The sequence below is a fragment of the Brachypodium distachyon genome, chromosome 1, assembly GCF_000005505.3.
Source record: "Brachypodium distachyon strain Bd21 chromosome 1, Brachypodium_distachyon_v3.0, whole genome shotgun sequence".
Classification (NCBI taxonomy): Eukaryota; Viridiplantae; Streptophyta; class Magnoliopsida; order Poales; family Poaceae; genus Brachypodium; species Brachypodium distachyon.
In genome coordinates, this window is record NC_016131.3 from 71,404,120 (window position 1) to 71,418,221 (window position 14,102).

General features: G+C 44.6%; 2 protein-coding genes across 6 annotated transcripts; both read right to left on the reverse strand.

Moving 5' to 3' along the window:
• Positions 1-93: 93 nt before the first annotated feature.
• Positions 94-2,470, reverse strand: LOC100843023. Its single transcript, XM_003561977.4, has 2 exons — positions 1,231-2,470; positions 94-555 (listed from the first exon to the last, which is right to left on the reverse strand). The coding sequence occupies exons 1-2, from the start codon at positions 2,360-2,362 to the stop codon at positions 527-529; spliced, it is 1,161 nt and encodes a 386-aa protein (XP_003562025.2). The 5' UTR covers positions 2,363-2,470; the 3' UTR covers positions 94-526.
• Positions 2,471-3,815: 1,345 nt separating this feature from the next.
• Positions 3,816-10,462, reverse strand: LOC100826802 (ribulose-phosphate 3-epimerase, chloroplastic). Of its 5 annotated transcripts, none has more exons than XM_024456748.1 (10): positions 10,160-10,462; positions 9,508-9,616; positions 9,101-9,241; positions 8,892-9,005; positions 8,170-8,248; positions 7,434-7,543; positions 7,289-7,345; positions 7,083-7,152; positions 6,894-6,979; positions 3,855-4,100 (listed from the first exon to the last, which is right to left on the reverse strand). In XM_024456748.1, the coding sequence occupies exons 1-9, from the start codon at positions 10,252-10,254 to the stop codon at positions 6,930-6,932; spliced, it is 825 nt and encodes a 274-aa protein (XP_024312516.1). In that variant the 5' UTR covers positions 10,255-10,462; the 3' UTR covers positions 3,855-4,100; positions 6,894-6,929. The 5 variants fall into 5 exon arrangements, with proteins under 5 accessions (XP_024312515.1, XP_024312514.1, XP_024312516.1 ...); XM_014897296.2 differs by lacking the exon at positions 3,855-4,100 and adding an exon at positions 6,605-6,763; XM_003558677.4 differs by lacking the exon at positions 3,855-4,100 and having other exon boundaries at positions 6,605-6,979; positions 10,160-10,461.
• Positions 10,463-14,102: the final 3,640 nt, after the last annotated feature.

A 14,102-nucleotide genomic window follows, 5' to 3' on the forward strand; every position in this document is an offset into this window, starting at 1 on the left:
CGCTGGACGACCCCGATCAAAATTGTCACTCGAGAGAACAACACAGCCCACCTTGTGTTGCAAGGTCAAACATGAAACATAAATGCCCTACCGGGGGTTAAAGACATAACTATTCAAACGAACGAGCTCAAGTCCAAAGACAAGGCACAAATACAAAGGCCATCCACTCTACTAACCAAACTGTCCAACACCAAGGTTCACTTCAAATTGTTCAGGCAGCAGAAGTGAAACAATTCGTCTGTACGTCTGACGCCATCTGACTACGGCCCTACGGGCTTGTTTGGTTTGGGTTAAAACTGTTTTCTGACTTTTGGCTTATAAGCCACGAAAGCACCAAATTAGATGCTTTCGGCTTTGGTTTTTGACATTTGACTTGATACTGTTAGATGATGGTATAAGCAAAAAGCCAAAGTCAAAAGCAACTATTTAGGTGCTTTTGTGACTTATAAGCCAAAAGTCAAAAAACAGTTTTAAACCCAACCAAACAGGGCCTACATCCTTGTCGCACCAACAACTGCATGGAAGCTTACTCAGAGGTCGGCTGCCGCCCCCACTCTGCACGGTAAGAGACAATACTTTATAAGATGATATGGTGAGTAGGAGAGGTGCACACATTGCCCATCAAAATCATTTCAATTGTAGATGTCCAAATCAACCAAGCAATAGAGAGAAGCATGCAAATTGCAATATGATTCGATCTGCGTCCAAATCGGGAAGTACTAATTGTTAAATAGCAAGAACCATGTGTCTAGTTGCCTGCATGGGACCAATTTATCCTACCCAAAACACCATGGAGTTCTTTGGTCAGCTGCTTGGCTAATCTACCTTAGGCGATTCCACACAACTACTAGGAACTCTAAATATAAATGTCTATCTAGTTACACAGAAACATGAAAAGAAAAACTCTACCCATGATGTTTAGAAATCAAATGCTGAACTCGGAATTCTTGAATGTAAATTATTGAACAACCTAAGCTACAAGCAAAAGCACTGAAGATCTGAAATAGTAGTTAATGGTGTGTTATACCCATGGACGTTTAGAAATCAAATGCTGAACTGGGAATTCTCAAATGTAAATTATTGAACAATCAAACCCGCAAAATTTTTTTGAACAATCTAAGCTACAAGGAAAGCACTGAAAATCTAAAATACTGTAGTTAACGGTGTGTTAAATGTTCATGACTCACATTTAAAATAAAAAAATAGTAGGAGGCTAGTTTTCGTTTGTACCTTTAGTGAAGAAGCTCATGTAGGGCATGACTTTTGTGAAAGATGTATCTCCATCTACCTTCTTTCTTCGGCCTGAAGCAAGCTCAACTGTGAACAACCCAGCCTCTGTGTTCAGGAAGATGAGACCAAGACCTTGCGCAAAACCAACCACCGACACGTCCAATAGGGCATGAGAAGGGAGCAATGGCTCAAGGTTAACGACCCTGCATCGCGCCCATTCCTTAGTTCCGTCAGGACCAGCCACCATTGACAACAGGTAGAGCCTAGAGTTCTTCAGGGTCGTGAACAGCAGCATGCCATCCTCAACCCCCACGAGATCAACCAGCTCGCTCTCAAATGGCGTATCGATCACACACAGCTCTTGCTCACCCATGTCGTACTCCACGACACTCTCGGTCTCCTCACAGTGGAAATAGACCTTGTTTCCCACAACAGCACTGTGCCCCGTCATCAAAATGGCATGCGGTTCGTCGATAGAGATCATGCCACTCCACTTCCGAGTCACCGATGAGTAGAAGGAGGCAAAGGTCTTCTCCTCGTCGGAGCCCACGAGAGCCACGAAGAAAGGGCCGCCATGGCAGTAGATGTGGTTGCACTGTTCCTTGGCGCAGATCACAGCGGCATTCCAGGTTATGTCCTCGTCATTCGCATTCGAGATGACGGTCCGGAACTCGCTGATGGCGTTAATTCTCCAGCGGTCGTAGGTGACGAGGTCGCAGACGACGAAGTCCTCGTCCCTCTTAGGAGTGTGGAAGAGGGCGAGGCCGTGGCGGGAGTCGAGAGCGTGCCAGTGCCGGCGCTCGTGGCACGCAGGCGGGCGGAAGGAGGCGGTGGAGACGAAGTTGGAGACCAGGTACGCTTCGCGGCGCTTGTTTCTCCCTTTCCCGTACGTCCTCTCGTGGCGCTTGTTGTGGAGGAAGCCTAGCACGGGCGGCGCGCCGTGGAACTCCCTGTAGCAGCGGTCGAAGGCGGCGTCGGAGAGGATGCCGCGCCAGGTCGTGCAGACGGCGGCGGCGCGGACGAGGCTCTTGGGGTCGTCCGGCGGGATGCGCAGGAAGATCTCGCCCAGGGCGTCGTCGACCAGCACCGGCGGCGATTGGCGGCCGCGCTGCGGCGGAGGCGGCAGGCTCATGGCGAGGGGATCGAGCCCGCGTTTGGTCGCCTGACTGGATTGGGTTTTCTGTCGAGGGATTTGGGGGCCGTGTCGAGGGATTGGGGAACTGCCGCGGTTTGGAGTGGAGTGGAGAGGGGGCGATAGACTCGTGAGAGAGAGAGACTCGTCTCAGTCGTCAAACATGGGCCAAAGGAACCGCTTGAGTACTTTTTTAGGCTACTATTCATTCCTCTTGGGCTGGGCCTGGGCTTCATGAGGCCGAGGAAACAGTGTTTTTTTGTCCCACGGTGAAGGGCTGTGAAGAAACAGTAGGAGTAGTACTTTACTTGGTCAAAAAAGAAACACAGTAGGAGTACGTTGACGTGCGAGCACCACAAAAGACAATTACCCATAATTAGCATCCTCCCCTAAAAAAAACCATAATTAGCGGCCGATTATTCTAAAAAAATAATTAGCGGCTGATATTAATTCGGACGCATCCTAAAAAATTTTTAGTACCGTTAATACATGGACGGAGATAGCTAGATCATTCTCAACACATTGTTGCACACGAAACTGTGATGGAGATGGAACCCTAGAGAAGGGTGACCTGACGACGAAGACATTAGGATTCTACTCACGTTCTTTTTACATTATTACTCATTATGGTTTAACCCTGTGACAGAGGGACGCAACTGACTATCTTGAGCCAATTTATGACATTAGGAGTATTTCTTTCCGATGCATTTTGTTTATTATTTTCCGTGACGTTCTTATTGTATTGTATCAACAGAGTTGTAATATATTATAAAAAAAACAGAGTTGTAATACATGCATTTGTGCATCTATGTAAATTTATCACGTCATAGTTGAATTGATATGTATGCATACTTACTATCCTTGAGAAAGTACGATGAGCATATCCAGTCCAGAAATACTTGTTATGTAATATCATAGGATTGAATGTGACATTGTCCTTAAGTGAACAACTGTAAGCTTAGGATAATTTTGGCCAGGTATTCCCGTTTCCTAACAGTCGCACAACATTGGCGATACCAGTGAGATAGTATCGTGCAAGTAATTCGCATGGGAGCGGATCGATCGAAGGGCACGGACAAGATCTCATGAAAGAGATTGTTAGTTTAGGGTTACAAAAATTAGAGGATTTCATACGTCGGTATAGGTGGCTAATTGTCTACAACTTATATTGCTAAAGTCTACTTTCAAGATCTGATGGTTGTGGTTCATTAAAATAGCTCTGAAAGTACGTCTCACTTTGGCGGGTCATGTTTTGGAGAACCAAAATCATTCAAGTTCCTAATTATTATCATTTGTAAACTATGTACGGAATTTTAAAATTACGTTCCAGACCATGGTTCTCCTGTTTGTCTGTCAAACCTGTCAGCATTGATGTGTCCTGTTTTGGCGTGTGCACAAGTACGCTGGACGGCGCAGATCGAGATTGCCACTCGAGAGACCAACACAGCACACCTTTGTTTCAAGGTGAAACATAAACATAAACGCCCAACCAGGGGTTAAAGTCTTAAAGACATAACTATTCAAACGAACGAGCTCAAGTCCACACACAAGGCACAAGTACAAACTACAAAGTAAGGCCATCCGCCCTAACCAAACTGTCCAACACCAAGGTCCACTTCAAATTATTTGTGGCAGCAAAAGGTGAAACAATTCATCCGTCCTGACGCCATCTGATTACGTCGTTGTAGCACCAACAACTGCACGGAAGCTTAGTCAGAGGTCGGCTCCCGCCCCCACACTGCACGATAAGAGACAATGCTTTATAAGATGATATGGTGAGTAGGAGAGGTGCACACATTGCCCATCAAAATCATTTCATTTCTAGCTGCTCAAATCAACCAAGCAATATCAAGAAGCATGCAAATCACAATTTGATTCGATCTCTGTCCAAACCTGGAAGTACTACATTGTTGAATAGCAAGAACCAGGTGTCTAGTGGCCTGCATGGGACTAAGTTATCCTACCCAAAACACCAGTGTTGGCTCGCACCAAAGCTCTGGTCACTTGATTGCTTTGCAAATTGTTCATGGCAGTGCTAGGGTCTGATCAGCAAAGCTCTGACTAGGTTAACCAACCCGTTAGGCCTGATTAGCCCAGTATGTATACTAGAGCAGCCTGCAAAACATACAGCACCAACTATAGAATGGAGCTCCTTGGTTAATCTACCTAAAGGCCGATTCCACACAACTGCTGGGAATTCTAAATGTAAATGTCTATCTAGTTACACAGAAAAATGAAAGAAAAACTCTACCCATGACGTTTAGAAATCAAATGCTGAACTGGGAATTCTCGAATGTAAATTATCGAACAACCTAAGCTACAAGCAGAAGCACTGAAGATCTGAAATAGCAGTTAACGGTGTGTTAAACCCATAGACATTTAGAAATCAAATGCTGAACTGGGAATTCTCGAATGTAAATTATCGAACAACCAAAGCTACAAGAAAAGGCACTGAAAATCTGAAATCGTAGTTAACGGTGTGTTAAGTGTTCATGACACCATGTGCACATTAAAAAAAAATTAGTAGGATGCTAGGTTAAGTTTGTACCTTTAGTGTAGAAGCTCATGTAGGGATGACTTTTCTGAAAGATGTATCTTTGTCTACCTTCTTTGTTCGGCCTGAATAAAGCTCAACAGTGAATAACCCAGCCTCTGTATTCAGAAAGATGAGACCAAGACCTTGTGCGAAACCAACCACCGATACAACCGATAGTAGGGCAGGAGTAGGGAGCAAAGGTTTGAGGTTAACGACCCTTCTTCGCGCCCATTCCTCAGGTTCGTCGGGGCCAGCCTCCATTGACAATAGGTGCAGCCTCGTGTTCTGCACAGCCGCAAACAGCAGCATGCCATCCTCAACCCCCACAAGGTCAATCTGCTCCTCCTCAAATGGTGTATCAATCACAGACAGCTCTTGCTCAGCCATGTCGTACTCCACGACACTGTCGGTCTCCTGACAGGGGAAATAGACCTTGTTTCCCACAACGGCACTGTGCCCCATCATATCAATGGCATGCGGTTTGTCAATAGAGATCATGTCACTCCACTTGTGAGTCACCGATGAGTATACGGAGGCAAAGGTTATCCCCTTTTGCTCGTCGGCGCCCACGACGGCAACGAGGAAAGGGCCGCCATGGCAGTAGATGTGCCTGCATTGTTCCTTGGCGCAGAGCACTGCGGCACTCCAGGTTATGTGCTCGTCGTCGTCGTCATCATGATCTTCCCAGATGGCGCTGGGGAACTGGAGGTTGGCGTCAATTCTCCAGCGGTCGTAGGTGACGAGGTCGCAGATGACGAAGTCCTCCTCCCTCTGAGGAGTGTGGAAGAGGGCGAGGCCGTGGCGGGAGTCGAGAGCTTCCCAGTGGCGGCGCTCGTGGCCCGCATGCAGGCGGAAGGAGGCGGTGGAGACGAAGCAGGAGACCAGGAACGCTTCCTCTTGCTTGTTTCTCCCTCTCCCGAACGACATCTCGCGGATCTCGTTGTGGAGGAAGCCCAGCATCGGTGGCGCCCCGTGGAATGCGCGGTACTCGCGGGTGAAGACGACCTTGGAGAGGATGGCCTGCCAGCCCGTGCAGACGGCGGCGGCGCGGACGAGGCTCTTGGGGTCGTCCGGCGGGATGCGCAGGAAGATCTCGCTCATGGCGTCGTCGATCAGCGCCGTCGGCGAACGGCGGCAGCGCTGCGGCGACGGCGGCAGGCTCATGGCGAAAGGATCGAGCCCGCGTTGGGTCGCCGGACCGGATTGGGGTTTCTGTCTAGGGATTCGGGGGCGTGTCGAGGGACAGGGGAACGACAGGGGCGGGGGAGTGGTGGAGTGGAGTGGTGACTGGTTTTTTTTAGCGGTGGAGTGTTTTTTTTTTTCTTTTTGAGCGGAACGCGGTGGAGTGGTGACTGGTGCGGGTTCGGCCGTGCATCCCTGGTGAGATGGGCTACTGTCAGTTCTCACCCATGGGCCAGGGAATCGTTTGCGCTGGTGCGTTGGGCTATTCCTCTTGGGCTTGTGCTCCAAAGGCGAAACTACGAGGCTACGAGCACACGGACTAACACATATATGAGGTGGAGACCAAGATAATAAGTCCACCCCTTCCAAAAAACAGATAATAAGTCCACACCATCTAAAAAAAGATAATAAGTCCACAAAATCTCACTGAATGCACCAGCGTGCGTGGGCCGATGCGATGCATTATATATGAACTTATGAAGCACACTCGTGCACCCGAACTCCACCGGAGCGAAAAGACAAAATAGAGTCCGCAACACGATGATGCATAGGCACACTCTTCAGTCCAATCGTGATGGATTCATGATACAAAAATGAGAGGACGAGTTAACTATGAACAATGTTATGATGTTCCCACACAGCGTTCACCTTGTAGAAATAGACATCCTTGCAGTCGCAGACAACTAGCAAAAACAAAATATCTTTCTTTACTGCCTCTTATTTCCCATTTGACGGTGATTTCTGTGACACAACGTATGGCTGCACAATGACAGGCATCTATGCAAAACAACAACAATGGTAGAAACAGCTTACACGGCATAACAGCGTAAATGTGCATTCTCCGGTTCATCATGCTGGTACAGCTACAGGTCTTTGGCTGGTCTTAATTCCGCTAATAGCTGCAAGTTGCACGAGGATGGTACAATCCATCAGTATACATTCATATCTAAGCACTTTAAAAGGTAGAAGAATTAAGTGAATGCCGTTGAAAAGAAGCCATACCTTCAGCATAGTCTTTAGCCCCAAAAACCGCAGAACCAGCAACAAGGGCATTAGCTCCAGCTTCAATGACCTGTCATTTAATAAAGTGGATGGCAAAAAATCAGCACACTTGTTGACATAGGAGATCGCCCAAGGAAAATGCTATCATGGAAAAATCAGAACAAAAACTAGTGCTAGACAATAAAAAGAGGTAGAAAGTAGGTCACCTTGTAGGCATTTTTGGGACTAACTCCACCATCAACCTCAATCCAGGGGTTCACTCCCTAAAACATTAGGAAATTGAATTTGAGCATTTTTAAACATCTGGGCTTGAGAACACCTGCAAGGCTGCAAGACATAAGGGATATATACCTTCTCTTCACATAATTTTCTCAAATCTGCAATTTTCTTTACTTGACTCTCAATAAAGCTTTGCCCACCAAATCCAGGATTGACTGACATAATCAATACCAGATCAACAGCTGCACAGACAAAAAAAATTGCAATAGCTTGTCAGCTGTCAGTACATGATGGATGGTCAAGAAGATCACGAAAAGGTGATATATATTCCTTGTTGAGCTAATTATGAACTAAAGAGATATTTACTTGTCTACTGTAAGGCAAAGTAAGAAAGACAAATAAGTGTTACTGACATTGATCTTATCCAAGGCAAAACACTGTTGCACGGAAAGCAATAAAAGAGGTGGACAGTGTGAGGTACACTAAAAAAGCTGCTTGAAAGTTTTACTGTGAATCCAGTTATCTAATGTTATCCAAGTCACCCCATGCGAGTACATGTGAGATAGTCTAGAAAGTCAAGATGACCATGTAGCAAGAACTCAAATTCTCACCAGAAGCAATTCCGTCTGGAGGGAGTAGCATTTCAGTTAACATGCAAATTGTGCCGCTGATAGAAGAAAGATGAGTAGCTAAATTACTAGCCCCGCCCGCAGAATCACATGCATACCCTGAATAGTTTCTGTGCTCCTTCCAATACTAATCCTTTATCAGTCTCCATTTTAGTATTAAATATTAATCTGGTACCATCAATGGGTTTTCCAAATACATTGCAAGATACCATCAGTATTGGAGGGAGAAGAAATCTTACATTCAAGTACATACTCTATCGCACTGAGTGGGGTCCCAGGGTTCAAAACAACTCCAGCCTTTGCTCCTAGACTTTTAATCTGGCAAAAATATATGAGATGAATATAATCAATCCAGATTTTCCGTGTTAAATATAATTACTCACAAGCAACAGTAATTTAGTTTTGGCTCAGAGAATGAATATGCTATTAGGTGAAACAACAATTAGACAGGTGAGAGGAATCCAGGCATATTACAGCCCTTGCCACAACATAATGTGACTTATCTTTGGATTAGCTGCTGATGGTTACTTAAAAGGTGCAAATAAACCATTATCGCTAGGATAGTGAAAGATCTAAAGAAGAACTTGGTGTGTCAAGTGGTCCTACATGGCTACTTTACAGTGCATCAACGAATGTATAGGTGTAACACGAATACTATCAAGTAGAACAGGCCTAGTAATAAACTAATAATCCAGCTTATTTAACGCAAGGCTCACTCAACTCAGAAGGAACTCACGGTGATGTGTTACTTCATGCATGAAAAGAAAATACAGCATGGTTGTCAAGTACAATACTCTGAAACCCTCCTTATCACTATAGCAGATCTAAACAAAAAAAATTCTCAAGGAGCAAAAATAATGTCAAAGATGACATGGACTCCAATGAAAGTTGAAGTTGCTCACATTCAAATGTATTATCTGAAATATTGGCATATGGATATAGACACTGAGTGAACATTTACCTGATCAATTGTCCGGTGCAGATGGATGGTTGCCGTTTGCTCACAATGAACACTAACAATATCAGCACCTGCTTTGACAAAATCTGGAATTCGCTGCTCAGGTTCCACAATCATCTGCAATTAAAATCACAAATCACGACAAGGATCAAAGGTGGTGAAATTACGGCACACTAAGATCATGAACTTCACTAGGGTTTGCCAAGAAGTACCAGATGTACATCCAATGGAAGATCAGTCACTGGACGCAGAGCATCAACAATCAATGGTCCAATCGTGATATTTGGCACAAACCGTCCATCCATGACATCAACATGAATCCAGTCACATCCTGCAACCTCCACAGCTTTTACCTAGTAATATTAAAACTGGGTCACAAGATGACTGTGAACTATTCATCAAATGTTTTAGAAATAATAAATTGCAGAGTAGTAACATTATCAACAATCATTTGCGTCATGTAGGTGTTGGTTGCATATAACCATTACACTATATCAAGCTACTTATCCAACAGTAGCCTAAAGCTATTATTTTTATACATTAGCAATTCATGTTCAGTAGACTACAGCGACCATCTCAGAGCTATGTGGTGCGGTCGGATGTTAGTATCTTAACGGACCTGTTCACCAAGCTTGGCAAAGTTTGCAGAAAGAATGGAAGGGGACACAATGATGTCACTCTTTGAGAACTTGTCGACCCGAGATGATGCCTTCACTTGGAATACCTTCCTGGACACCATAAACCAAAACAAAAGAGGAGATAAATAAGTAGACAATTCAGAACTAAACGAGACAACACCCAGATCACCAATATGTGTCCGTTCCATATTAATTGAACGGAGGGAGTAGTCATCAACAAGTAAACTGACTAGAATTTTATCTTTGCCCCTTTTTGTATGTAACTACTGTAAAAACAAGTGCCAAAAGCCCCTCGCTCTAGCTGCCTAGCTGCGAGGCGAGAAAATTCGGTGCTACAGGACAGCGGTTGCTCAATTCCCTGGAGACGTGGAGCACGGCTCTTCACCACAAGTCCGGGAACAAGCTGCACCGCGGGCGATGGCGCAAAGGCCATTTGTACTCGCACGCGCTTCGACGCTCGGTGCCATGACATCGGGCGGCAGGCAACGGAACAAGGCGTCGCTAACTACCCCGCGGAGCGCACCCCGAGATTGCCACCGAACCGAACCAGGATCGAGTCGCCTCACGTTTGGGCGGGCGCGGATACAGAGAGAGGAGAAAAAGGCCTCGCCGTGGCGGGGCAGGGGCGCGTACCTGGTGGAGGAGAAGACGACGCGGCGGCGGTGGCCGAAGGAGGCGGCGCGCGGGTAACCGAGGCTGGAGCAGAGCGACGACGACGGCGACGCCATCTGTATCTGTCTACCAACTCCCCTTCGACGAGCAGAGCAGCCTTTGCCTTTGATTTCCTTCTGGAATGGAAGCGTAGGCGATTTGGTGGGGGCTACACCGACGCGCCTGGCTACGAGAGGAGGAGGGGAAATCCAGCCGCAGCCGCAGCCTCACGGCTCTGGCTCCGATTCGCTCGTTATCTGCTGCCCCCAACCCGAGGCCACAGAAATCGCAGCCGCGCTTCCTCTCGCCTTTTCGGGGGCGCAGCACATTGCGTAGGTTTTGGTTGGTGGCGGCGGAGCGAGGCAGCCAACGACCGGGGTTTCGTCGTATGCCAGCCAGACTTGGGAGGCCCGAATGCGTGTGTGTCGTGTGCGCCTGGCCTTCCGCCTTCCTGCCCTGTGCCGCCCACGATGCCGCAATCTAGGACGGAGCACCGGAATGGCATCAGGATCTGGCAGGGGCATCTGTTTCTTTCCTGTCGATCTAAAATCTGTTTCTTTCCTGGATTTTATTTTATTTTTGCCCCGGGGTCAGATATCCTGGATTATTCAGGTCTACGGATTCCTTGGCTCTGTGTTGGACAGGATCGGCAAGGTGTTTAGGCAAACAACGAAGCAGAGCCCCAAATACCAACCAAAGTTTTATTACAGACCCAAGACACCCACGAATCATGAAACTGTATTAGAGGTATTTATTAGGGGTTGAGCTGTATTATCATGAACACTACGTACCCAAGACATCCACGAATCATGAAACTGTATTACATGTGTTATTAGGGGTTGGGCAGTATTGTCATGAACACATGGTATGTCCGTTTACATTCGGTAGGATAAGAGATAAATCCATCTGTTCCTTCTTTGTTGGATATGAAAGAAGGATGTAGCATTCCCAGTGTAGGCCATCAATCCATCATTGATCATGGTTAAAACAATGATCTTCTGGTATCAGCTTCGGATGAGCAAAACACGGGACATGCTACTTTTTTACTTTTATTTTGGTGTGAATGAGGCATCCTACTAGTCTACTGGAACGTAGCAACACACAACACTAACCATCTCAGAAAACCCAGTCTAGGCAGGTTATCGTGCCACACAGCATCGTGCAATTCAAACTGAAGTCTACATTTGATTAACTGCTTCCGAAGAGAACAACAGCAGAATTCAAAATGAAATGTGTGAACTTTCATGGTATTATGATGTTCAGCCATAGCTTGATGTGCAAATTGAAATCGAACATTTATGAGCTTGAGTCGCCGGGTTCCCTCTTTCTCCGCTGCAACAGTAGAAGTGGGGCTGCTTCACTCGTCCACGGCACTTGAAACCCACACGATCATATCTAGTTATGCAGTTCCGGACATATCACAAGGTATCATTCAATGATGCTTATTAGGACATCTCCAATGGTGGTTGGTACTATTTTTTTTCTTTTTCAATATGTTTTCTTTTTTCTTATTCTTTTCTCTTTCTTCAAGGACCCACATGGCACATTATCTTCTTTCTTGGTACCCGCGTAGCAGCGGTTACTTATTTAAGTAACCCATACTTACTTGTTATATTTATCTCTCCTCCTCATTGGCTAGTATCTTCTTGGTACCCATGTAGCAACAAGTAAGACATCTTCAACAGGGCACGCGTATAGGGTCCATGTCATCACTTATCTCTTTATTTTAATCTCATCTCTCTTTTATTATATAGAGGACATTTATTTTATATTTTTCTCTTTCCTAGCAGGTCCACTGTCATCCTCTTTTCCAGTCTTGGTGCCCATGTAGTAGTGGTATCTTGCAAGAAAAACCATCTCTTCAACTTTTGGTTCCACCTCAGCCCAAAAAGCAAGAAAGAGAATATAAGTACCTGCTAAGTACCCTTGTTGAAGATGCCCTTACTAATTTCTATTTTATGGTTTCTCTCTCTTATTTCTCTTTTTTATTCACTTCTCTTTCCTAATGAACCCACATGGCATCCTCCTTTTGTTCTTGGTTCCCGCATAGAAGTTGTACTTCTGCAAGTAACAGGTACTATTCTTTTCTATCTATCTCTCCGTCACAGAGGACTGGTACCTGCTTAGTATCAACCATTGGAGATGCCCTTAGTATTCATAGGATTCAGCATTCTGAAAAAGTTGCTCTAGAATAATCATGCAATAGAATTGATGCTCATGAAACAAAACGTTTAAATCTCAGTTGATAGTATATGGACATCATCTCTACTCCCTTCTCTTCAACATTCATTCTGAATCTTAAAGCACGATTTAGATCCAATGGCTGAACAAACTTATCACTAAATAAAAATCAGGCGACTCAGATATAGCAAACCCGAATATCTATTTGATTTTTTTAGCATGTATGGAGATATTTCTAGAAATAAAAATTTATAACTATATATTTACTCTTATAAAGAAGATACTTGATAATCCACCTCCATGTGTTTTATTCTTGCGTGAAATATTGAATTCTTAGAAATAAAACATAGCATCGAGTTTATTACACAATTTATACTTGCATGTGATGTGATGTTATACTTACATGGGACATAGATAAGTTATTACCTACTTGCAAGCCTATTCAAATATCAAGTTATTACCTGCTTGCAAGCATGTTTAAAACGTGACATTGTAAGAATTATTATAAAAATACAAACAAACACATTAAATGCACTTTTGCAACTGTACAAAATAAATATTGAATGATATATGTCTGTTGTACAAGTATGATGCATTCTTCACAAAATCTAGTGTCCACTCAAGCGATGTTGTAAAGAAAACTTAGTACGAATATTAAGGACATTTTTAACTTACTTTAGTTCAGCGAACATGTATCCAATCATTCAATGCATTTATTGAGGATGGACTTCATGGATTTTTTAGTAAATGTGACCGACTGCCCAAAACCTGAACTATATTGATAGCGACAGTATTGTGTATTGCCAGCAAGTTTGCACATCCCAGGCATCCTTAAAGTGCAGTTGGAACGAAATTGTCATTAACATTGAGCGCTAGTATCTTGTACCGGGTCGACATGGTGCCTAACGAAGAAACCATGTTACTTAGGGTTAGGGTTCGGAACTCATCCAGAGAAGGAAGGAACGGCAACGACACTCGAGTAAGAAGGAGGTGTTGGAACTCGGAACATACCAGTCGCAAAGATCGGGTGCTCCGGCGCGGAAGGAGAGAGTGAAGAGATGGTCTTGGATGCTTGGGCAAGAGAGAGGAAATCCTACTAGTCTACTATACCAAATTGACGGAGATTAGTTCAGTATTATTACCCATGGTGTCAAGCCTGATTTTTTCAATACACATTTTATCTATTCATTGAAGCATTTATGAATAAATGTATATACTATTTTTTGTCTTAAAAAACCGAACAGTTAGTCGGTGAACTAGTGGTCCGATTGGTAAAAATCTATAAGGTCTCACCGAAGCTCCACCATTGCGGTCTCTGGCGAGACCCTACCACCCGTGCGACGGGCTCCTTCTTTCCCTTTCTCCCTCCGGTCGCCACCGCCCCGAATTGTAAATTATTTGATTTTTTTCAGATAGATAATTTTGCTATGTATGTAGACATATTATATTTAGGTGAGTAAAAAAAATTACACATAATAAAAAAGTAAAATAGCTTATAGAATTTAATAAAAATAGATAAATTACTACATATACTACAACGAAAATAATATGTATATGCGAAAGCATAAGTAAATTACGAACTTAGCCTCCCTAACTTGGCGGCACATCTCAAGGTAATATTTTTTTAGCCTCAGCTGGGATACATGCTATAGAAACTGATCAGACGCTTAACAACACGTACGCACACCGGCTAAGCCCCTAACAAGACCTACAACCTATACCAAGTAGGTCCCAAGAGACTTCT